The sequence below is a fragment of the Eubalaena glacialis genome, chromosome 9 (genome assembly GCF_028564815.1).
Source record: "Eubalaena glacialis isolate mEubGla1 chromosome 9, mEubGla1.1.hap2.+ XY, whole genome shotgun sequence".
NCBI classification, from domain to species: Eukaryota; Metazoa; Chordata; class Mammalia; order Artiodactyla; family Balaenidae; genus Eubalaena; species Eubalaena glacialis.
This window is the reverse complement of record NC_083724.1, coordinates 115,416,303-115,441,037: the sequence shown is the minus strand read 5'-3', so window position 1 is coordinate 115,441,037 and position 24,735 is coordinate 115,416,303. Positions and strand designations below refer to the sequence as shown.

Below are 24,735 nucleotides of genomic sequence, written 5' to 3'. Positions count from 1 at the left end.
TAAGATTTTTTATGGAAGATATCAAACATATAGAAAAGTAGTAGGATAGTGTCATTGACCCCCATTCATCCTCCCTCGACTATCAACTCATGGTCAGTCTTGTTTCGTTCAGATACACAAGCTGCTTCTCCGCTGTCCCCTTCCCTTGGATTATTTTGAAGCAATCCCAGACATCATATTTCTTCAAGAATAGTTTAGTATATGTATCTCCAAAAGAAGAGGACTTTTTTTTTTTTTTTTTTAAACATCTTTATTGAAGTATAATTGCTTTACAATGGTGTGCTAGCTTCTGCTTTACAACAAAGTGAATCAGTTACACATATACATATGTTGCCATATCTAGAAGAGGACTTTTAAAAAACCAACCTAGCCAGGATATCATGATCAAGAATTAATACTTTTTTAATATCATGAAATATCCAGTCAGTTTCCCTGGTTGTCTTGGTGTCTTTAGTCTATTTTATGTTTTAATCTTTAGGCTCTGGCCTTTATGCTTGCTCCCTCCTGCTTGCCCTCTCTCTCTCTCTTACCATGCAATTTGTTTATTGTAGAAACTGCGTTGTCATCATGTGTTTTCTCATAGTCTGGATTTTGCTGATTGGTATTATTTACTGTGTTAAGGTGTATTTGCTGTAAATTGGGAGTTAGATATAAAGGTGACCTATGGGGGAGGGGCGTGGCAATGATCCTTTACAGGGTGAGGTGTCTTCCATCAGAAGGCACATCATGTCTGGTTCACTTTTGGGGATGTTAGCAATCGTTGATGGTTATTACCTAGGTGTTTCATTAGGAGTTAGAAAAAATAATTCTATCATCCCTTCACTTACTAGCTGGAATTCTGTAGAGTGAATCTTCCTACTGTCAACTGTTTTGCTATTCAGAGGTACAATTTGTATCTAAAAGGCAGGGTGAATGCTCCATTCTCTCCCTTTATTCACTAGTTTTCAAAATAATGGATTGGTTTTCCTACTACTATGCAAAAGCGACAAGTGAGGTTTTTTTGGTTTGGTCTTCGTATCATTATGAACTCTTGGATTTAAATATACTTGGTGTGTTTTGATCCATTGTATTTATTACCTATATCGAAGCTCAAACGATCCCATCTTTGGCCCGTGGGGGCCTCTTCGGGTGGCTCTTGAGTCCTTTGATACAACCCTAACCCTCAGAGACTGTGCCAGCTTTCCTGCTCTGGTGTGACGCAGACTGTACATTCCTTGTCCCAGACCATTTCTCCAAGGAACTGGATCCCTTTCAGTGGGGAGTGGTTTTTAGACACCATATTCTGAGTGTGTAATAGCCTTTTGTGTAAGAGGAGGAAGACAAATGAACTGTATGGTAATAAAATATTGGTGGGGAAAGAAACAAAAGATACCAGTTTGGGGACACAAGATATCACAGGTGATGAGTATCACTGGCCCTTAAAAGAAGACTAGATTTATTTTTTTGTGATGAAAAAAGTATGCACATAGTAACATACTGATCATTTAAATTACATTAAATAAAATTAGTATATTTTAAAACCGCGAACAACATCAGTGTCTCCTGACATTTCTGGGCTGTAGGTCTTGAGCAGTGGCAAGTTGAAGTCTGTGGTATTCTGACACCTGGTGGTGATTTTGGTTTCTGCATGCAAAAACTTAAACCTATGTTCTAGATATCATTCCTGATATTCTTTATTCCTGATATTCTTTATTCCTGCAGTCTCATTCCTGAGGAGTTGCCTATAGGGGAGAGTTCAGCATATGAAACCTTGCTTTCTTATTTATTTCAATCTTAAAATTGAGATTGATTTCTAAGAAAGAAAATTAGCTTTCAGATGGAATTCAATCTCAAAGAAGTATGTATTGAACATCCATCCACGTAATGCCTGGTAGTGATTTCATTCATTGTATTTCATTGGTATGGTTAGTCCTCACACATCTATCATTAGGTAGCTATCCTGTTTTCCATAGGAGAAAAACTAAGCCTAAGAATTTAAGTAATTTGCTCAAAATCAGAAGCTAATAAGTGGCAGAAATTTTTATTTAGATCTTTGTACTCCAGAATATTGCCATCTTCCCAAATACCACATTGCCTCATCTTAAAGAATATATAAGCATTTTAAACACTTAATGAAAAGGGGATGGTTTTTAAAATTTAATGAAAAATTGCCAAATACCAATTGCTCTATTTGGTTTGGACAAATAAAATGTGTTAGTCAATCTGTCTTTCATAGCCTGGGAATTGCTATCTAGATGTTTCGAACTCTATGCCATCACAGGAAAAAGTGAATAATAGCAGGAGTGCCCATCCGTTGCTTACCCATTATAGAAGGAAATAGTTGTCTGCTTTGCATGATTTTCTGTGTCATTATTAATACTTCGTTAAAACAGTAAGAACATTCGTGGTTGCTAAACTATGTAAACTTCTGCCACATACTCAAATCTGTTTTTGTTAATTTTACGTCCTGGAGGTTTAGAGTGCGTCATACAACATGCAGGAAGCGACCAGGTGAAGAGCGTGATAAATGATCAGTGTGCATTCTCGTGAAGGGTGGCCTCATGGATTATGAAATCAGAATTTAGCTTAGTTAATTTTAGGATTTAGTTTCCTCCACAACTTATCACAAAAGTCCAAGTTAAAAATCAACCTGACACTGCCTGCCAAAAGAAATGTTTAGACTATTGGCTGCTTTAAAATCTACTATAGGCATTTCTTCTGGGGGCGTTTCTTCAGACCCAAGTCTGATTAAACACATACTTCTGTAATCGCACGTAGTTATCACAAAACCCCACACCCCAGCAGTCCAGGGCACATTTCCTTTGATCTGGCCCTCCTCCCTGAATCTGCACGGAGAAGGCATTGCACACATTGCTGAAGAGAATGGTCAGCAGTCACCATCTTTTGTCTCCTCCGTTCACCCCTCCAGATCTTCAGAGTATACATTCCTGATGCTTTTAAAGTTTTCCAGAAACGCTCTAGTAGCAAGTAACATTCCAGTTGAGAACCTTGTTCTTTTTTATACATTAAAATATCAAATAAATGTTTTTTTGCCCTTTTCTGAATATTTACTGCTTACTGGTATGCACACTGTTTTCATTCTTCATTCATCATTCTTAACAATCTTGTGTCCTTGGGCCATATCCATAGTTGGCCGAGTTTGTATGATTGAATGGTGCTGATGTTTGAGAACTTTCTTCTTCCGAAGATGATGATGATGATGATGATGATATAAAAAACTAGAATTTTAAATGTTCTTCATCAGCCTGTAAGTGCTTTAAAATGTCCACTTGTATATAGTCAAGGTTACTGATACCTTGTGTCAACCTCTCACTAAATATGACATTTCACAGATGCAAAAATACAGCCCAGGTTGAATGAGATTTGGTCAACGTAAACCAACTGTTACTGACAGAGTCAGGACTAGAGCCTGTGTCTCTGACTCAAAGTACTTCTTGGAACTTTCTGAGTTAAAAACAGTCTTCCTTTTCCTTCAGGTTAAAATACTTCAAGCCACCGGGTTGCCACAGCATCTGTCCCACTTTGTATTCTGCAAATACAACTTCTGGGATCAACAGGAGCCAGTAATTGTTGCACCCGAGGTGGATACCTCATCCTCTCCTGTCAGCAAGGAACCTCAGTGCATGGTTGTCTTTGATCATTGCAGTGTAAGTGTGTTTTCCAGACTGGGTCAGCATTTAATTACTCAGGTCAAAACAAAAACAACCCATATTTTGTTGAGTAATTTGGTACCAGTCTATGTCTTAGATCAGTTTCTTGGAGTGGGGTTGGAGTCAAAGACTAAAGTGTCACCAACACACTGTATGTACATCTTAAACTTACACAACGTTATATGTCAATTATATCTCTGTAAACCTGGGGGAAAAAGCAAAACTATAGTGTCAGTGCATGTAACTCCTCCAGCATCAAAAGTTAACTTTTTGTGTGACTATATATATGTACATATGTTTACTCTTCTCCAAAAGGAATCCATGTTTTGTATGAGTTACTGGAGAAACTGTCATCTGGGAAGGTTAGGAAACTAGTGTTTTAGAGAAAGTGAAGATAGAAGAGAGACAAGAACTAGCATTGTGGAGCCCCTAATGCTCTGTTCAGCACTTTGTGATTCTTTCATTTGCTCTTTCCCACAGTTGTATTTGATGACAGTGCTTTTTTTAGCTGAAGAAGTCAGTGCAGAGGTCATTTGCCCATGGCTAGTAACTGGCAGAGCCCAGACTGTCAGATTCTAGATTCTCTTTTTCTACTTTATCTCACTTGAGCCGTCTCATTTTTTCCAAGAGAGGTCTCTTTCTAATCTGTTTAAAACAGAAATACTTTTGTTGTGCTAAAGATCGAGGAAGAGAGAGATTCTATGACTTTTTAAAATAAACTTTTTTAGAGCTTAATCCTAATTATTGCAAGAGGCCGTTTTACATCTATCTTACAAAGATGGACAGATAGGAGAATTTTTTAAAAATAGGTGATTATTTGCACTGATGATCAGTATTTATTTCCTTTTTCTCTCATTATTGGAGATAGTTAACTTCCTAAAAACTGGGAAAAATTGTTTTTCCAACACACTGCTGCCTTACTGGATGTAATAACTTTTATATCAAGACGTAGATCATTGTTGTCATTCTTAATATAATTATTTATACTTTCAAAAATAGCTCCCAAAATATTGCTAACAAAATAGAATACAGTGCTGGTCTTTCACAATAGATTTTCAAGGTGAAAAGTTTTTTAAAAATCAGAGATAAGAACCTTGGGCCATCTGAGCATTCGTTATGGGTGTTGGATGACAGTTTTGTCCTATAGCTAAAACATTATTTTCTATTTCTCTTCTCCACAATGAAGTGAGGGTATGTCAGGTGTAAGTAATTGTAAGGTCACCAGAAGGTGTTTTCTTCTTCTGTACTTACTTCCTTTCAGGAATTTTCTGTTGGCATCACTGAAGACTTTATCGAGCATCTTTCAGAAGGTGCTTTGGCAATTGAAGTCTATGGCCATAAGATTAATGATCCTCGGAAAAACCCAACCCTGTGGGATTTGGGGATTATCCAAGCAAAAACACGCAGTCTTCGGGACAGGTGAATTTTAGATATCCATCTGATTCCATTTATAATTTTAAAAAATTGCTGGAGATTAATATTGCCATTTATAAAGGTTACGCCTTCCTGAGCATTACCAGTATTCCAGTAATAGATGGTGTTATGTCCAGGGTATTAACAGCACAGTTAAACTTCCTTGGAGGAGTGAACTTTGAAGAGTGATGGGAAAAAGTTAAGAAATAGGTAGTTAAGAAGAAAGTGTGAAATGAATTTTTGGAGAATAGGTTGCTTATCGTTATGAAATACTTCTAATTAATCATCTGTAGAGAAAATGGATCAAGATATACTCTGGAATTCAGGTTTACTTGTTTTATCTTTTTTTTTTTTAATAAATTTATTTATTTATTTTTGGCTGTGTTGGGTCTTCGTTACTGCGTGCGGGCTTTCTCTAGTTGTGGTGAGCGGGGAGCTACTCTTCATTGCGGTGTGCGGGCTTCTCATTGCGGTGGCCTCTTTTGTTGTGGAGCACCGGCTCGGCACGCGGGCTTCAGTAGTTGTGGCACTAAGTCTCAGTAGTTGTGGCGCACGGGCTTAGTTGCTCCGCAGCATTTGGGATCCTCCTGGACCAGGGCTCGAACCCGTGTCCACTGCATTGGCAGGCGGACTCTTAACCACTACGCCACCAGGGAAGTCCCTTACTTATTCTATCTTTAGGTCAAAGTTCTTTTCAAGTAGCATCAATCATGGAAGGAGGAAGGCTTACATGTTGACCAGGATTTTAAACAGAAGAATTAAAAGGAAAAGACTGAAAGAGCATATATTTGTACTGCATCTAATTATAGATGAGACCAGGTTTTCTTCTTTTTTTGTATTTAGAAAGTTTTACCAAATACTAAATTAGACATGGGGATTTTTTTTCTTGATTCTCTTATTGACCTCAGCAGAGATACTTGTCACGTCACTAAAGCATACAGCACTACCTTTGTGTATGAAAAGATAATCACTGCAACTTACTTCTGTACTTCTGATAACGATGTTTAAATTTTTGAATAACCACTTTGAAATAGATTTGTAATTATCATACCTTTTTTTTTTTAATTTTTTTTTTTTTTAATTTTTATTTATTTATGGCTGTGTTGGGTCTTCGTTTCTGTGCGAGGGCTTTCTCCAGTTGTGGCAAGCGGGGGCCGCTCTTCATCGCGGTGCGCGGGCCTCTCACTATCGCGGCCTCTCTTGTCGCGGAGCACAGGCTCCAGACGCGCAGGCTCAGTAATTGTGGCTCACGGGCCCAGTTGCTCCGCGGCATGTGGGATCTTCCCAGACCAGGGCTCGAACCCGTGTCCCCTGCATTGGCAGGCAGATTCTCAACCACTGCGCCACCAGGGAAGCCCAATACCTTTTTGAATGAAATAAAGGCATCATTTTTAGTTCTGATGTTGTTTGTTGAACTTTGCTTTTAATTACATTTGCCAGTATGTATTTGTGTATTACTCATTGAACTACAGATAATTCTACTGAGTTATTCTGTTTGGAGGTCATTTTCATTGTTAATTCTCATGTGTAGGATCCTAAGCTGCCTGTATTGAAATAGAAATGTATGATTTTCCAAGAACTTCAACTATTTCCTAGATGGAGCGAAGTCACCAGGAAAGTGGAATTCTGGGTTCAAATCTTGGAACAGAATGAGAATGGTGAATACTGCCCTGTAGAGGTAATTCCTGCAAAGGACGTGCCAACAGGTGGAATCTTCCAACTCCGGCAGGTAATGAAATTTTTAATGTTAACATTGAATTCTTTGGTGCCGTAAAGGTTAATATTGGATTCCTTTTAGCAGAAACATCAGGGATAATGAAATCTAGATTGGCCAAGACCATTTATTATATTAAAGTTTTCTCTCACTTCATGTGTGTTTTCTTTCATTTTCAAAAATAAAGCTGTTTATAGTATTTAAAACCAGCTTCTCAGTGGAGGATTACTGGGCTGAATGTCAATATTATGACATAGTATGAGTGTGTTTCATGTTTGGTAATTGCAATCATTGTTGCTTTTGTTGTGGTCATCCATGTACAATGCTTGGTGTCAGTCTATTTATCTCTTGTAAAAATAAAATACAGTGTGTGTGTGTAAAAAAAAAAAAATGAGCGTGCAAGAACTGAAGAAAGTGCTAGCAAAATCAGCCAGATTGCCCTCACGCATGGCTCCACCATGTGTCTAGACTAATTTTGTGTACAATATAATGCACTCTGGCCAGTCATGCCTGCTGTAATCGTGCATGTTATGTTCCTAAAACGTACCACTAACCTTTGCAATTTCCTTTAAAATTAAAACAGCAGTTAACTTTCTTTCAGTTCAACAAAAGGTTTATGCCCTGGATTTTTCAGAACTGGATTAGCATACTAAAACATAAATCAATGAGGGCTTTTTCCAAGAAAAGCTGTCCAGTGAAATGTTATTTATCATTTGGGATTTATCTAAACAATTGCTTGATCTGCATTACAACCAGTAGCAGGTTTGACTCTTAAAAGAAAAAGAAAAAGATAAGCTTTAAAGTGACTTAGAATTGAATTGTAGGAAATACAACAAACGTATCAAGCAGCATTAGAACATTTATAAAGACAAGGAGAGGCCATGTGACATGGCAGAGAGAACAAGCACTTCAGAGTCTAACATTCTGGGGTTTGGTTCTGGCTGTCCCATGGCCTAGCTGTATATCCGTGAGCAAGTTCAGTCACCTCCCGGAACCTTTCCTCAGGTGTAAAGTGGAGGGGGTGATAACACCAACTTTGTAGGGTTATTGTGAGGATTAGAAATACTGTATATGGAGCCCAGTGCTTGATACATGGGAGATGAGAAGTGTTTTTCCCTCTGATGCCCACCAGTTCTCTGCTTCTCTGCAGACACCAGCTGGGTGTCCTGTAGTTCAATTCAGTTTGGACCCTAACTCCCCGGAGCGAGCATCACACTCCACAGGTTTAAGGGCCCGGACTTACACAGGACCGCCCTCACTTCAGACGCCAGCTGCAAGGGTCAGGGCCCCAGGTCACCCACATTTCTGTCCGACTTGGCTACAGTTGAGGGTTCCCGCAACTCTCAGGTTTCATAGTTTGCTGGAATGACTCACAAAACTCAGGAAAGCCCTTTACTTACTGTTACCAGTTTATTGTAAAAGATACAACTCGGGCACAGCCAAATGGAAGAGCTGCCTGGGGTAAGGTGTGGAGGAAGGGTGAGGAGCTTCCGTGTCCTCTCCGGGTGCACCACCTTCCCAGCACCTGATGTGTTCACCAGCCAGGAAGCTCTAACCCCATCGTTAGTAGGTTTTTACGGATGTTCCATTTCGTAGGTGTGGTGGATGACAGCATTGGCCTTTGGTGGTCAACCCCATCTCCAGCCCCTTTTTTCTCTCTCCCTGAGGTTTTGGGGTAGGGCTGAAAGTTCCAACCTTCTGATCAAGGCTTGGTCTTCCTGGCGACCAGCCCCAATCCTGAAGCCACCTAGGGATCTGCCTAGAGTCACCAAATGAAAAGTCACATCGTTAAAAGACGCACCTATCACCTTTATCATTAAGGAAATTCCCAGAGTTTTAGGAGCTCTGTGCCAGGAACTGAGGACAAAGACCAAATATCTTTTCTATCTTACTTAACATAGGACACGTTAAGTAAATGCAGCTAGGTAGATGTGAATACCTGCCAGAAACCAATACAGCAAAGACACGTGTGGGACTTGTCACTTAACCCCAGACAGATGTCATCTGCAGTATCTGTGCTGCAAATTAAAGATGAGAGAGAGTATCTTAATAGAATTTATATGTAAGACTTAGAAATACTCTTGTTTGCTATTCTTTACATGAAGTCAACATTTAGTAGAATATTATTGCCTGTGATAGTTTCCATACTTTAAAACAATAGTAAAATATTAGAATGGCTCAAGAAAATGAATGTTGAAATCATTCAAAGCAAAATATGAGAAAAGGTTAAAGGAAAAGGAAAGTTTGCTTAAATAAGTTTCTGAATGTCTTAGGAGGAGGAAAATGATAAGCACTTGTTCTCTGACCCTAGCAAATGAATTTTAGCAAATCCATTCATGTATAGACAAGGCACTAAAAGCAAAAGGAAATTAGTTTAAATTATAGTGCGAGATATATACATAAAATAGGATTCATATGGGTGTGAAGAACATCTTTTCCTGAACATCTGTTAAAACTATATATATCCTCTTTGGATGCCTTAGAAATTCTTCATCTCCCAGAAGGCAAGACCAGATAATTTTCTGTGGTTTAGTATAAATTGAATATTTAAGTGTTTTTCACACTTCTGGCAACCTTTACTAAAAGTGTTCAAAGATATCTTGGGTATATCAGGAAAGGCTTTTTTGAAGGATGTGCGTCTTGACCTGGGTGGTGAAAGAATCATGTTGGAAGGGTTCTTCATATATAAATGGCAGGAATAAAGATAGAGGGTGGAATTAGGTAAGTTTGGGTAGAAAGTATCAGTAACATGTAGGAAGAGCTAGAAAGAGTAACAGAAGAGGTTATAGAGGATTGGGGCAGCTAGTTCATGGAGGGCCTTGGATGGTAGGCTTATTAGAATTCAATACATTTCAAAATTGGAACCTATTGTTCTCCAACAGGAAAGTAACAGAGGAGAACTGATTAGATTAACTGCATGCATTTGCTAGTTTTGTAGTTAAAAAATGGTCAAATATTGGCAGTTACGAGAAGTTCAGTCTAATAGTTTATGTATTCATAAAGCTGTTCAAAGCTTTTCTGTGAAACATTAAGCCATTCCTGGATCTTTTCCCTCCATTTTTCTCTCTCCTTATCCTGTATTCTCCCCCAAAGTATAGGTACTTCACCCTTAACATTTGGGCATACATTCAGAATAGGTCACTTCCTGTCTCAGGCAAAGTAAAAACCAAAGGTAGCTAATTGAAATGACTAAACTATTTTAGACAGTTAAAATGTTTTCTGAGTTACTCTTTGCACAAAATATCTGATGCATAGTCCTTGGAAAATATTAAATCAAAGACATCTGCAACCCATCTCTTTAAATCTAGCTTGATAGGATCAATCATTGCCTAAGCTGATTTTCCTGATGATACAAAGCTCTTGGGAATTAAAATCCAATGGAAGAGGGGAAGGGTAACTGACTTGAAATTACATGTTCAGATTCTGTTTTTCAAATTCTATTTTACATTCCTAAAATGTATAAACCAACTTTGAAGTCAGTGATTGGGGATACTGGGAATTTTCTTTTAAAAATTACTTCATTGTAAATATTCAAAGTCACATAGTGTTTATTGTGAAAACATGCTTAAAGAAGGAACAGTTTCTCTCTGATCAATTCTTCATTTTGCAACTCGGCTTAAAATTATTTTATTTTGGGATGAGAGCAGTGAATTCAGGATAGTGTAATCATTCTTATTATTCTGATTGCTTATTTTTTAAAGTGGATCATACTATATATACTGGCTTTGGTAATCTGCTTTTGTAAAAGAAGTCTAGTTAACATCTGTCACTGTACTCCTTTAACTTATATATCATGTATGTTTTTCTATAGCAATATTTTAATGACCATGTAAATATTTCATTAATATACTATAGTTTAAGCAGTTATCAATATTATACATTTAATTTGCTTCTAATTTTTTGTTATTCTTAACATTGCTGTAAGATTCTTTATGTACATATATGATTATTTACTTAAAACAGGTTCCTAGAAAGTTGAATTTCTGGGTCAAGGGATACTTATTTTTTAAGGCAAATTGCCCTGCAGAACGCTTTACCGATTTATATTCCCACCAACAGTGTATGTAATTGACTTTTTTGTAAACTTTGGGCAATATTGTAAATTGCCTTTTTAAAAGATAATTGCTAGCTTAGTAAGTGAAAATAAAGGTGCTTCATGCTTATTTTAATTTGCTTATTAGTAAGTGGAACATTTTATATTGTCTAGCCTTTTGCATTTCCTTTGTTAGATTGTTTTCTTTTAAAGTTTTTTTTTTGTTGGAAAAAATATCTAAGCCATATATTTGTTCGTGATTAGTTTTTGAATTTGTAATTTACTACTAAACATGTTCTTATGGTGAGATAGCGTCTCTAAAGATAAATGCTTTTCTCAACATCAGCCTGTAGGGGTCTCTCTCAACCAAATTTTTGGGAATGAAACCGATTTTGAGAAACTCTTAAAATTGTCTGTGATACAGGGGCAGTCCCGGCGAGTCCAAGTGGAAGTGAAGTCTGTGCAGGAATCTGGGACTTTACCGCTGATGGAAGAATGTATATTGTCTGTTGGCATTGGATGTGTAAAAGTCAGGGCGCCGAGATCGCCCAAGACTCATGAAACCATCCATGTAAGTCTCTGTTGACAGACCCAACCAGACAAGAGAGTCTTTTGCAACCTGTCAGAAAACTGCCTTCCACAAACAATTCTTTCAGTATTTTATTTCCTTGGATATCTTTTTTTCTTTGCTTTTCTTCCTTTTTTTTTTTTAACTGTATTGCATTTGCGTGGAACCACTGCACCAGCTTGTTGGTTTTCCCTGGTACACGGCAAACTGAGGGTTAACACGTCTCAGCCTCCAGGAGCTCCTCAGTGCCTGCCGGTGATTACCGCCCTCCCCACCCCTCTGCAGAAACCCCCTGCTGGCTCATAAAGACTATTTGCCAGCAGGTGTTTGATTTCCCCTGGGGAGTGGGACTATAAACCCAGCAGGGAGAGTATTGTACTAGCTCCCCGAAAAGGTCAAATGAGTGTTCTTCACTTTCCTATGAGAAGCTCAAGGTTGCACTCCAACTCCCTGAAAACTGTAAAACCGAGAGTGAGGGTGAGCGTGGGAGGGAGATGAAAAAACGTATTCGTTAAATTAGAAAATACAAAGTATGGGAAAAGATTCAAACTTGTTTAGTGTAGTCTGAGTCTTGGATAAATGATTGTTTCGGCTCTGCATAATGTATTTTTTCTCTTAGGAGGAAGAGGAGGACATGGACAGTTACCAGGTAATGAAGCACTGGTTATCCTCATCAGATAAGCTTGATTAAAGTACTCAATTACACATTCCTGAGTCTCGCCATACTGTTACTTAGTAACTACACAATTAGTTTTGATTCAAATATTGCTTTGTCTCAAGTTAAAAACAGAGAAGGGAACAGTCATTTGTGACTGTTATCCTTTTCCAAACCTGGAGCTGCCCATCCAGGCCCCTGCAGATCCATTCTTCAGGGCCTCTTCCTTGCACTTTTTCTCTCCTTTTTCCCTGGAAGAGCTGTCGCAGACTTGGCTTCAGTCAAGCCAGGCCCCTTAGGTATTTTCCATACTTTAAGCCAGGTCTCCTTTCCCTACTTCCTGGAGTCATACAGGTTTTGTTTTGTTTTTTGTCCCCCCCCCCCCTGCCCCCGCCCCCGCCCTTTCCCTAATCTCCTGCAAGATTGTGTTTACGTCTGATACATTGTATTTTGTGAGTCTGGTTAGTCATCGTTCAGCACCATCAGAGCTCTTCGGATCCTGATTATGTCAGCCAGCGCAGTCACCCTCCTGGTTTGGCTTCATTCTAATTGGATAAAAATGTCTGCTTTCCTATAAGTCGCTGATAAAAGTATTGAGGGTTAAATACAGAGTCCTGTGGCGCAACCGTAGGGACTTCTTTCAAGCTGCCGTTATTCCATTAATCACTATCCTTTGGATGTGATATTTCAGTCTTCTGTAATTTCTTCCAAGTGGATCCATTGCACATTTCTCCTTCTTGTCCACAAGAATGTCATGAGCTATTTGGTTAAGTGCCTTAGTGAAATCCAGATACTCCCAATATGCTCAGCATTCCACTGATCTACCCAGTCACGTAACTTTATTACAGAAGGAAATGAGGTAAGATGGGCGCGCAGTCAGGTGTTGGCCGGTAGAGTTGTTAGTCTGTTGGTAACGTCCCGCCCGCCACCCCCCAAGAAACCCCACAGAAACTTAGGGAGAGAAGCATTTACATGATTTGTAGATACTGGTGAAACATGTTGAAGGCTGTAGTTAAGAAATTTGAAGAGTTCTTCTGATGATTCTAAGGGATATAAATTTGAGGATTATCGAGTAGTAGTTGTGATTTTTATCTAGCAAAGAGACCTTGTAGAAGATCTTAGCTGCACGAGTGCTTGGAGTTCTACCCTTTGAGCCAATAGAAATAAAACTGGTTCTGGATTATCAGAGTGCCCTTTCAGAAATGGTGTTACTCTAGGACAGTAATGCTTTAATTTCTGAAAGTTTCTATTCTGAATAATGGTTGGAGTCAACTAGTAGTAATAAAAATGTTAGGGTATAATACTTTACATTTCTGAAGCATATTAGAGTAAGGTAAGATAGAGTATCGGTTTCAGATATATTGTCTTGACATTATATTTACTATAATCCCCTTGTTTGCTTCTAGGATCGGGATTTAGAGAGACTACGTAGAAAATGGCTAAATGCGTTAACAAAGCGTCAGGAGTACTTAGATCAACAACTGCAAAAGCTTGTCAGTAAACATGGTATGAAAAGCAACTTCTAATATCGCCCCCCCCCCCCCCCCCCGCAAATCAGTGTGTTGCTGATTCCCATGTGCAGTTACATGAAATAAAAGTAGACGAACACATCAGTAGTGGGAATGGCGAGAACATAGGAATGACGCTTATTGTGTCACATCCTTTCAAAAGGACAGTTATCCAGTTGTAAGGATGTCTTTGCATAGGTCTCCCTTCCCCCCCAACAAAGAGGAAATAGAGTATGTGCAGTAAACATTGTCCCTCAGAAATAACTAAAGGAAAATGCTAACATTTCTTGATTTCTGGTCCAGAGGCACTTGAGCCCTCTGCCTCTCGAAGAGATCATTCCTGTGCTGTTCCACCGTAGGCCTGCCATGAACTGAAGACGGCCTCTCTGTGAGAGCACACCAGCCTCGCTAGCTTATAGTTAGTTTTTTATCGTGAGCTTTTTATCACGAATTAGGGAAGTAATAAGTTGCTAGTGAACCCCCCTCAACCAATACGTGGAATATAGGAACATCCTGTGGATAACGTAGGACAGAGCGTAAACAGCAGGCAAGAAGTGGGACACCTGTATTTGATCCTCATTCTTGATGTTCTAGATAAAACAGAGGATGATGCTGACCGGGAAGCTCAACTCCTAGAGATGAGGTTGACTCTGACTGAGGAGAGGAATGCAGTCATGGTCCCCTCGGCCGGCAGTGGGATTCCAGGGGCCCCGGCAGAATGGTATGGGTGCTGCCCTGGGTCTTCTGAAGTTCTCTGTGCTCACGGAGCTGCCCGCTTTCTCTATGAGTGTTGCCTCTGCTTTGATTAATGGATGACTTACCGTAGCGTGTGGGAAAAAAGGTGTTTTAATTAGAGGAGGTGTTAAATTATTTTCATGAGTTGGAATAACTGTGGCCTAAAACTGTTTTATTAAGTGATATTGTTTTTGGCCCAAGTAATTAAGATTTCTGAGAATCTAAATCAATATTTAGTACCATTGCACTTAGCATTTAAAAAAACAGTTAATATGTTAATTACTTGGGTCATTCCCTTAAAAGACTATTCAGTCATAATAAAATCGCGTCACCAGGTGTTTTTGATTTTGGTACTAGCTTAAACTGAACTGTCAGCAAATGCTCTCTGCCACTTTATAGAAATTAAAAATAGTAAATTAAGCCGCATGGGGCCCTTAGGTATATAACTTTATAAGAAAGCACGTTTAAACAAGGGAGCTTCAACTTCAGTGATGAACAGGCATATGTGTTTTCTAAGACTAAGTTCTGATATCAGAGCATATGATAATTATACATGGAAGCACCAGAGAAAAGAAGCAGCAGTGACAGTTAAGTCTTTGTGGCATCTCTGATGTGAAATTATAGCTAACCCAGCACCCAGAATTATCATTGGTTGACCTGTAATTGCTCTGAATGTGAGAAGGCTGAGTCGTGAAGCACGTGCCGCTGAGAAAGTCTGCTTTATTTGAGGTGCTGTTGTTCGTTATGTTCTAGGACGCCGGTTCCTGGGATGGAAACACACATTCCTGTTATATTCCTTGACTTAAATGGTAAGTTAAGAGGTGCCTTCCGAAGGCAGCTCTGACAAATTAGTGTCCAAGTAACACTTACATTCTAACAAAGTATGCAGTTAGGCAGTTCTGTAAGCCTAAGGTTTGGGTCTGTTTTATGTGCGCCAAAGGACTCTAATCCTTGACAAAGAATGAATTTCCTGTAAGGATAGTATTTTTTTTAAACAGTGATAGGTATGTCTCATCATGATGTGTTCTCACATTTCATTCTACAACCCATACTGCTCTGTGTGCTTTGTTCTCCCATCAATTTAGGATGGTAGTAATGTTTTCCACACTTAAGATATTTTCTTCTTTAATTCTCAGGAGGACTCCTCTCCAGAAAGGACTAATAACTAGTGATGCTTATGTAGCATGTTTCTTTTATCTGGTGTCTTCTTAGCATTACCTAATGAATTTCTCACTTTATCTGTGAGTTCTTGTGCCATTCATCCCTGCATTGCCTTTTTTTTTTTTTAAATAACTGTCATTTTCTTCCCCCTCATGTAAAATATTTTGGATGTGGCTACATTTTATATATATTCTGTCTGAGGAGGGAAGTAAAAATGAAAAGGTAGATTAAAGAGCTAAAAATAAGTTTCAAGTCAGCATTTAAATTCCAAAGACATCTGCAGAAGAACTGTGTATTAAAATGAGCCATCCTAAATAGACAAGCTTGGACGTCCTCAGTGGTTTTCTTCTGGCCTGAAAGTGCATTACAGCATCTCAGGTATTTAGCGTCCTGTGCTGCTTGGCTTACTTGGACCTGTGAGAGTTTTTCATGTACACACGGAGTCAGAGAAGAACACTTAGCCACTTGCACCGGACATCCACCCGTCGGGGTTTTAATGTATTGCCACAGCACTCTATCCTGCCTTGTTCTCTTGAGCCTTGGAGACTGAGGGTGACTCTGTCTTGTTCTTACCTGAGGTTCCTAGATAGGTGAGGGGTGTGTGTGTGTAGGAGGGTTAGAAAGTGGAAGAGAATAAGCTTCAAGAAGACCTATTAGTGCGGATATTGCAAGACAGGAACAGCACCCCGTGCAGCCTATGCTCGTTCTTAGTCCACACAAGCCCACGTACTAGAAGAAATACTTTCGACGTTTACTTGCAAGCTTAAGACGCATAGGGAGTTGGGAGGGCCAGGCTTGGAAATGAATAACCAAAGGGCCACAGGGCAGCCCTTCAGTTTCTTAACTGTCAGATGATTGGAATCACTCTCACTCTCATTTCTTCAGTGCACTAAAAGGCAGGGAATTGGGGTTCTAATCCTATCATTAACATTTATGGGCTGACCTGGAGTAACCTCTTGGGTTTCTTGGCTTCGGTTGCCTTCCATGTAAAATAAGGCACGGAGGTAGGAGATTGGATTTAGATAATTTCTTGAGGCGTTTTCCATCTCTAAGATCTGTGAACTGTTTAATGGTCATCATCTGTGTGATGTAAGATTTCAGAGCCAAAAAGCAAATGAAATTTGAGGCAGGAGAATTCTGCTACTAAGCACATTGAAATTTAGCTGGTAGGGGTTATGCTTTAAAATGATCTCCATATTTAATGGAACTTCTCTGCTTTTAGCTGATGATTTCAGCTCTCAGGATAATCTTGATGACCCAGAAGCTGGTGGATGGGATGCTACCCTGACTGGAGAAGAAGAGGACGAGTTCTTTGAACTGCAGATTGTCAAACAACATGATGGAGAGGTAAATAAAGCATAACTCGGGAAGACTGGATGAAAAGTAGTTTCTTTAACCTTTCCATGAGCCTTTGAAAACAATCAGCAAGGTAATCATTTCAGTGCTTACGTTAATCAAGAAATATAAATGAAAACCTTTCAGTATGATTTCCAGAAAGAAGGGAACCACTTCCAGAAGGAGTAGACCAATCAGATCACATCCATTCACTGTTTTACTTCTTTTCCTGGTAAAGGATGTTTGTTAGTAATTCAAAGTTCAGGTCAGCAGTGGTCTACTCTCTGGGGAAATGCTCCTGAAGTACATAGAGGTAAAATGGCACAGTGTTTGGGATTGACTTCGAAATGCTTTAGTGAAGACTTCTTAATAAGGGGGAAAAAGAATAGATGAAGCCACATGATGTTTGAATCTGAGTGATGGGTATACACTGGGGGCTTATTTTCTAATTTGGAGCATATTGGAAAAATTATAAAACATATTAAGGAAGGAAAGCCGACGTGATACTTTGAAGGACACATCATCACATAGTGGTATTCTGAAGATCCAAAACTTGAACTGTGGTGCATTCTGTAAAACAGTGGACCTGCACCCTTCTTTAATAAGTCAGTGCCATGAGTGACAAAGAAAGCCTGGGGAACCAGCCTAGATGAAAGTAGACTAAAAGAACAGGACAGCTAAATGCAGTTTGTAATCCTGGGTCAGAACAGTTTGAAACATTTGATGTGGACTCTGTATTATATAGTAGTATTGTATTGATGTTAAATTCCTGAAAATGATAATTGTCCTATGGTTAAGTTACAGGATGTCCTTGCTCTTAGAAGATACTTGCTGAAGTACTTAGGGATGCAGAGTTACCTGTCTATAACTTACTCTAAAGTGGTTCAGTAAAAAAAACCCAAAAAACAACAGCAATACTGTGTGTGTTTGTGTGAGAGAGAGGGAAAAGGGCAAAATGTTAACAGGTGGTGAATCTACCTGAAAGAAATACAGGAGTTCATTGTACTAAATATGCAACTTTTATGTTTGAGTATTTTTCAAAATAAATAAATTTTAGCTGCCGGCCAGGAACAGCCCGCTCTGTACTCCCCCGAGTAGGTGCCTGAGGCCACATCCTGGGATTCCCATGGTCTCCCAGGGCAGTTCTCTTAGCAGAACTGCACTCATTGACTGGCCTGTTCCACTTCAGCCCAAGCCAAGACGATTCCTTGGGGGGGTTTGTGCGTTAGGAGGAGGGGGTGACTCTTCTGTCTTCTCTGCAGGTGAGAGCGGAAGCCTCCTGGGACTCCGCAGTGCACAGCTGCCCTCAGCTGAGTAAAGGCACACCCGCGGATGAGCGAGTGTTTCTCATCGTGCGGGTGACGGTCCAGCTCAGCCATCCGGCCGACATGCAGTTGGTATTACGCAAGCGCATTTGTGTCAGTGTTCACGGCCGGCAGGTGAGTCGTTGATCCTAGTCGAAGACATGACTTTGGGTCAGACGCGAGGGCGGGGCTGTGGAAGGATTGCTCTGGCCTCCTGTCCCCCCAGGCTCTGTGAAGCTCTGAGCTCTTCTCTTTCAGGTGACTATTGCTGTCCTATAACCGTGCTTGCTTCAATCCTGGAACCCGTCAGCCTGACTTCCTCCTAGACGACCCTGAATTGTTACCCTGAATCTTTGTTACTGCGGAGTCACAGCCCGCAGCCCTTCCTGTGGGTGCCATAGGGCCCTGTCAAGGCGAAGTTCGCAGTTTTTGTCTCTGGCTTTTCATCGGGGTCTTACAAGACGAAAACGTTCACCGCAGATGAGCAGTGGCTTGTGCCGCTCACCCTTCGCTTTCCGTGCCTTTCTCTTCTTTCAGTCCTCTCTGCCGGCTCATTGATTGTGCGTGTGGAGAGAGTACTCTGTCAAGCTTTGGGGTAAAAAGATGAATAAGAAATCATCTGCATCCTTAAAGAGCCAGTGTCCGCTGGCCTATGAGTGTGTAAGCAGACGACTGGCTTCTACTGTGGTAGTGCAGCTCAGAGGGTGAGAGCGCAGTCAGGGAAGGCTTCAAAGAGGAGGGGGCACGTGAGCTGCTCCGTTGCAGGCAGGGGTGGTTGGCAGGCAGAGGGGTCGCTGGCTGTTTCCCCGAGAGGAGGAAATATCCATGCAGAGGTGGTGAGGAAGGAAAGGGCGTGGCAGCTTGGGGACTGTGAGAAGCAGAGTGTGACGGGGTGTGCCGCAGAGGCCACGGCTGTGGCCATCAACACCGTTGCAGCTAGATTATGAAGGACCTTGTGCCGTATGAACCGGTTTAGTAGAAAACTTCTAGATAAGAATATAAAGGATTTCTGCTGTTGGTTCTGCAATGATACGATTTGGGAGGTTGGTTCTAGGGATTCTTCTCAATACACTGGCTAAAACCAGGACAGATGAAAATAAATCTTTTCATTTAGAAGAGTACAGTCATGGTTGACAGAGTCCTGGATGTAATCTCCACCCCTAAAAATTAATCTTTAGTTCTAAATGTCACACTGATATCAATCTTTGAATGAAGACCGGCAGTGATGCTGTTAAAATTGCAGCTCTTTAGCTTGGCGATCCAGCATCAGTACATACAGGTCATGGGGTAGGTGTAGATGTATATGCCGTGTCTCCCATTCACTCTTTGCTTGGTCTCCCTTTTCTCGGAAGTCTTTTTTTTTTTCTTTTTAATAAATTTATTTATTTTATTTATTTACTTTTGGCTGCATTGGGTCTTCGTTGCTGCATGCAGGCTTTCTCTAGTTGCAGTGAGCGGGGGCTACTCTTGGTTGCCGTGCGTGGGCTTCTCATTGTGGTGGCTTCTCTTGTTGCGGAGCACGGGCTCTAGACTCACGGGTTTCAGTAGTTGTGGCACGTGGGCTCAGTAGTTGTGGCTTGCGGGCTCTAGAGTGCAGGCTCAGTAGTTGTGGCGCATGGGCTTCTTTGCTCCGCAGGATGTGGGATCTTCCCGGACCAGGGCTCGAATCATGTCCCCTGCATTGGTAAGCGGATTCCTAACCATTGCACCACCTTGTAAGGCTGGAGTCAAGAGTGAAGGGATGAAATAAATGCATTCTAAGAGGCTAAAATCTTTTAAAAAGTTAACTAAAGATCACTGAATTATTATTAAGTTTGTGAAAATATGTACTTCTGAGACCAAACAGCTTTTTTCCTATTCTGTTTGGGGGTTTTTACCGATTTCCTACTTGGCTTTTGCATGAGGGAAAAAGGTTCAGTGTCAGTTTAATATTCTCTCTTCCTCTTATCTTTATTCACCAATTATATTCTGCCCTTATCCCTGCTCTCTTCAACCTCTACAGGATGTTCAGTCTTAGCAGCATCTTCAAATGAGTCATCTATGCATTAATTCAACAGTTCAATTCTTAACCGTGCAAAGAGCGCAGTCAGCATAAACAATGACCATGCACTCTTAAACCATTCTTCATAACGATCCTGCTTTGGTCAAGAATTAATGCCTGAACTTGTCAATATTCATAGTGCAAGATGTCCATCGTGCTGGAAAGAAAAAAAAAAAGGATAAGGGTCACCAGCCCTTCCTTACATCTTCGTTAGAAGGTCATTTTATCTTGTAGAAGTCAACAGTCTTATCTCTGTAGCCTTTAAGCAGAGTTGAACCAGCTGCCTAGTGTGGTTCCAGAGTTTAGGTTTTGTACTTTTCATATATTCGGTATGGGACCTGTCACGTGGCAGGCATCATATAAATTGGTTTGGGGCACTAAGACAAAGTTGAGGAACTTACATGTAGTGATTTGGATTCTGACTTATATTGGAAGTATGTTCTTTTCGTTTTTGGTCAGAGTGAATGTGGTGTCGTTTATGCTGTCTCTTTGTTAATGAAAACTCAGTTTTTGAAGTGGGAAACTATATCTTCTATTTTGTTTTTCTCTAGGGTTTTGCTCAGAGTCTCCTAAAAAAGATGTCACATCGAAGTTCTATTCCAGGCTGTGGAGTGACCTTTGAAATTGTCTCCAATATTCCAGAGGTGAAGGATCATATGAAATTTGAATTTACTAAAAATAAACATGTAGAAAGAGCTAACTCCCTGAAAAGTCACCTACGCAAGAAATGTGTGTTAAATGAAAATGTATATTTAGGAAAATGCTATAGATTTGTAGAGGAATTTCCTAATCTTAACTTGATTCAGAGTAAAATGTACTTGTGTGGCTTTAAAGGTTTTGGTTTTAGTATTTTGTTAAAGAAGAATCTTTTGAAAAGCAAATCAACACCTTTTTACCCACAGAAAAGGGTATAACCCTTGAAGGAAGGCAACACAGCATAACATAGAGTTTCAGGGTTTCATTTTGGAATGAAACAGAAATCTTGTTTCTGTCACCTCGTAGTGACGTGAACTTGGGTAAGTTACTTTGAGCCTAAATTTTTTCATTTATCAAATTGGGTTAGTGATACCTTCTGTACAGGGTTGTTTTTAAGGATTAAATGAGACAGTATACACAAATTGTGTACATGCTAAACAATAAATTGTAATTTCTATTATTATTATAGTTACTATTATTATTTCTCTTTCTGAGCTAATTCAGATATGCACAGGAATCAAACAGAGCTGAAAATACCCCTGACAGGAGCTTGCTAGAGGATGTAGTTTATATATGCTTCCTAGTACTTAGTTCCTGATTTAGACAGATTTATTCACTTGGTTATTGGCATAGCTAGTAACGAGGCCTTCCTTACAGGAGTAGGAGAAGTGAGGGGTCTAAGAAAAGGACCCGACGAAAAAGACAAGAGGGGTTCCTTCTGCCACATTGACTACCCAGAATCGGGGAGTGAGTGGGGAGGTCCAGGCTGTACTGCCCTTGGGGGTGGAAAATGGGAATGGGACCCTGGGGCGAGCACTCCCTCCTAAGCACACCATCCATGGTGCCTTCATTCTCTTGATTCAAGGGCTCAGTGCTTGTTGATTGATTCTGTTGATTATTTGAACAATAGATGGACAATATATATTTTAAGACAGATCAGGTTTTGGAAGAGTGAAAAGATTGCACAGTACTTAGGCTTTGTTTTAGAGTTCTTATATCACAGAACACTTTTCCTCTCAAATAATGTCAAATAGTGACTAATTCTTGCCTGGACCTTCAAAGTATTAGGCTTACATAGCACATATTAACTGTTTATTTAATTTGGAGCCTGCTGACCATTTAAAAATTGAGCCCCTTTTCGAGTTAGACAAGCTGCAAAATCTTGGATCTGGAATATATTACTCTTTGTATACTTATATGTGGGGCTAGAGATTTACTGTTTATTCTCTGTATCTGAGTGTTTTCTCTTTTTTCCAGTTGTTTCAGATCTTAACTCTATAAAACGGTTTGAATGCAGTTGAGAAACAGTGACACTTGCAGTGAACTATCTTCAGTTTTTCCTTTTCTCCCATCATCTTTCTTCTCTTCTCTTCTCTCCTCTCCTCATTTGTAGTTTTTTTTTTTTAATTTTATTTTTGACTGTGTTGGGTCTTCATTGCTGAGCGTGGGCTTTCTCTAGTTGCGGCGAGTGGGGGCTACTCTTCATTGCGGTGCACAGGCTTCTCATTGCGGTGGCTTCTCTGTTGTGGCGCATGGGCTCTTGGTGCGCGGGCTTCAGTAGTTGCGGCATGCGGGCTCAGTAGTTGTGGCTCGCGGGCTCTAGAGTGCAGGCTCAGTAGTTGTGGCGCACGGGCTTAGATGCTCCGCGGCATGTGGGATCTTCCTGGACCAGGGCTCAAACCTGTGTCCCTTGCATTGGCAGGCGGATTCTTAACTACTGCACCACCAGGGAAGTCCCTCATTTGTAGTTTTCTTATCTTCTTTAACAGTGCTTTTATTCTTCAGGTGATACGGTTTTTCAAAGGGCGGAAATGTGGGGCAATCAGCAGAAAGATAAACATATAGCCTCACGTGATGGGGCTACCTGTTAATGATTAGCTAAACGTCTAAGTTGGGAAGTGTTAGGGTCACATTGTCAAATCCTGATGATAAAGAAAAAGGAGAAGTGAGATTTAAAGCTTATAGTGTAAGGACTACACTGGTTTATTTTTTATTTCAAAATAAAATAAAAAGCTTCTTAAAAGCTAGAATTCATCATGAAAAAGCCGGGAAAAGTTCTTTGTGTTCCATATTACAGAAGCTTTGAGGGCTTGGTAGCAAAAAGAAGTGGTCATAGACCAGAGAGCAACAAGAGATGGTTTCGCCTTTCTTCCTTTTTTTTTTTTTTTTAAAGCAACTAGAATGCTTTCATTGCTAATGGGAGTGTAAAATGATACAACCACTGGCAGTTGATCATAAAGTTAAATAGACACCTGCGCTGTGACCCAGTAATTCTACTTCTAGGTCCTTACCCAAGAGAAATGAAAGCATATATCCGTAAAGATCTGCACAGGAATATTCAAAGCAGCTTAATTCAAAATAACCTAAAACTGGAAACAACCCAAACATCCATCAGCGGACGAATGGATAAATAAATTGTGGCATATCCGTACTGTGGAATATTACTCAGCCATACAAAGAAATGAACTATGTGAACGAATCTCTAAATCACTATGCTAAGTGAAAAGCCAGGTGCCAAAGGGTGTCATTCCATTTATGTGAACTTCTAAAACAGGTGAACTAATCTGTGGTGAAAGAAACGATCTTGCCTTGGGGGAAGGGTAGGGGTCGAACTTTCTGAGGAAATGGAAATGTTTTATTTCTTGATAGGAAATGGAAATGTTTTATATCTGGTGTGGATAACATGGATATATAATATATACATTTCTTTAAAACTCAGGTATCCTCTTTCTTAGAAAATCAGGATAATGTCTGTTCCCTTCAGATACCATAAAGTATTCCATGTCCAGTGGTAAAAAGAATACTCTATCGGGAGTCAGGAGACCTAATTCTAGTCTCGCTTATTTTGCTAATTATGCGACCTTCCTCTTTCCTCATTTGTAAAATGAGGACGATTCCTGGGCCCAAACGAATTACTGTAGGAGACAAAAGTTTTGTGAACTTAAGCTGTCTTCTGAATTTTTCCATATTTTATCCGTTGTAAGGCTTATGTAAATTTTTTTAAAATAAATTTATTTATTTTATTGATTTATTTTTGGCTGCATTGGGTCTTCGTTGCTGCACGCGGGCTTTCTCTAGTTGCGGCGAGCAGGGGCTACTCTTGATTGCAGTGTGCGGGCTTCTTGTTGCGGTGGCTTGCTTCTCTTGTTGTGGAGCACGGGCTCTAGGCGCACGGGCTTCAGTAGTTATGGCGCGTGGGCTGCAGTAGTTGTGGCTCGCGGGCTCTAGAGCGCAGACTCAGTAGTTGTGGTGCACGGGCTTAGTTGCTCTGCGGCATGTGGGATCTTCCCGGACCAGGGCTCGAACCCGTGTCCCCTGCGTTGGCAGGCAGGTTCTTAACCAGTGCACCACAAGGGAAGCCCATAAGGCTTATGTAAATTTTAAAAAATATTTTTGAAGTTAGAATGTGTCTTATAATTGATGATATCTTAAAGTTAATTGGCAGAGTTTTTTTTCCCTCCTTAGTGGTATATAAGATGTCTTTTCTTAAAGTCGATGGCATCTTAAGATGCAGTGGCATGGGGATATATATTTTGTAGTCTTTGACGTTACTATAACAAATTCACCAGTAAGAAAAGTATCTGATTTTTCCTGAGAAGAGTACTTTGTTATGAGCCACATGAGCTTGAGATACCTGACTACATTAACAAAGTCCCTCCCTGACTTGCAAACGTCCCATTTATATGCCTGGACCGGTTGTGTCCAGGGAGCTGGGCGAGTGAGAATTTGCTTGGTTACTTCTCTTCTTGGTCAGCTTCCAGCCTTTGGCCTCTGCCACTGCAGAGTTAGGGATTGAGACCACACTTGGAATATGTAGTCTGTAGGAGGCTGCTTAGCAAAAGGGTTGGAACCCAGCCCTTAGCCTCCATACCTGTGTCTGTCTCCTGCAGGGGTTGTTTGGATCCCACACGTATCCAGCTGT

The 24,735-nt window shown here is 40.2% G+C and overlaps 1 protein-coding gene across 1 annotated transcript in view; it reads left to right on the top strand.

The window, feature by feature from the left end:
* KIF13B (kinesin family member 13B) overlaps window positions 1-24,735 on the top strand; it is a 188,367-nt gene that overhangs the window by 112,497 nt on the left and 51,135 nt on the right. The window contains exons 22-32 of the mRNA XM_061200752.1: window positions 3,477-3,647; window positions 4,912-5,069; window positions 6,660-6,792; window positions 11,235-11,381; window positions 11,998-12,027; window positions 13,440-13,539; window positions 14,136-14,262; window positions 15,030-15,085; window positions 16,660-16,784; window positions 18,035-18,211; window positions 20,669-20,761. Coding sequence (XP_061056735.1) covers window positions 3,477-3,647; window positions 4,912-5,069; window positions 6,660-6,792; window positions 11,235-11,381; window positions 11,998-12,027; window positions 13,440-13,539; window positions 14,136-14,262; window positions 15,030-15,085; window positions 16,660-16,784; window positions 18,035-18,211; window positions 20,669-20,761 — 1,317 coding nt within the window. The remainder of the gene's footprint in view (window positions 1-3,476; window positions 3,648-4,911; window positions 5,070-6,659; window positions 6,793-11,234; window positions 11,382-11,997; window positions 12,028-13,439; window positions 13,540-14,135; window positions 14,263-15,029; window positions 15,086-16,659; window positions 16,785-18,034; window positions 18,212-20,668; window positions 20,762-24,735) is intronic.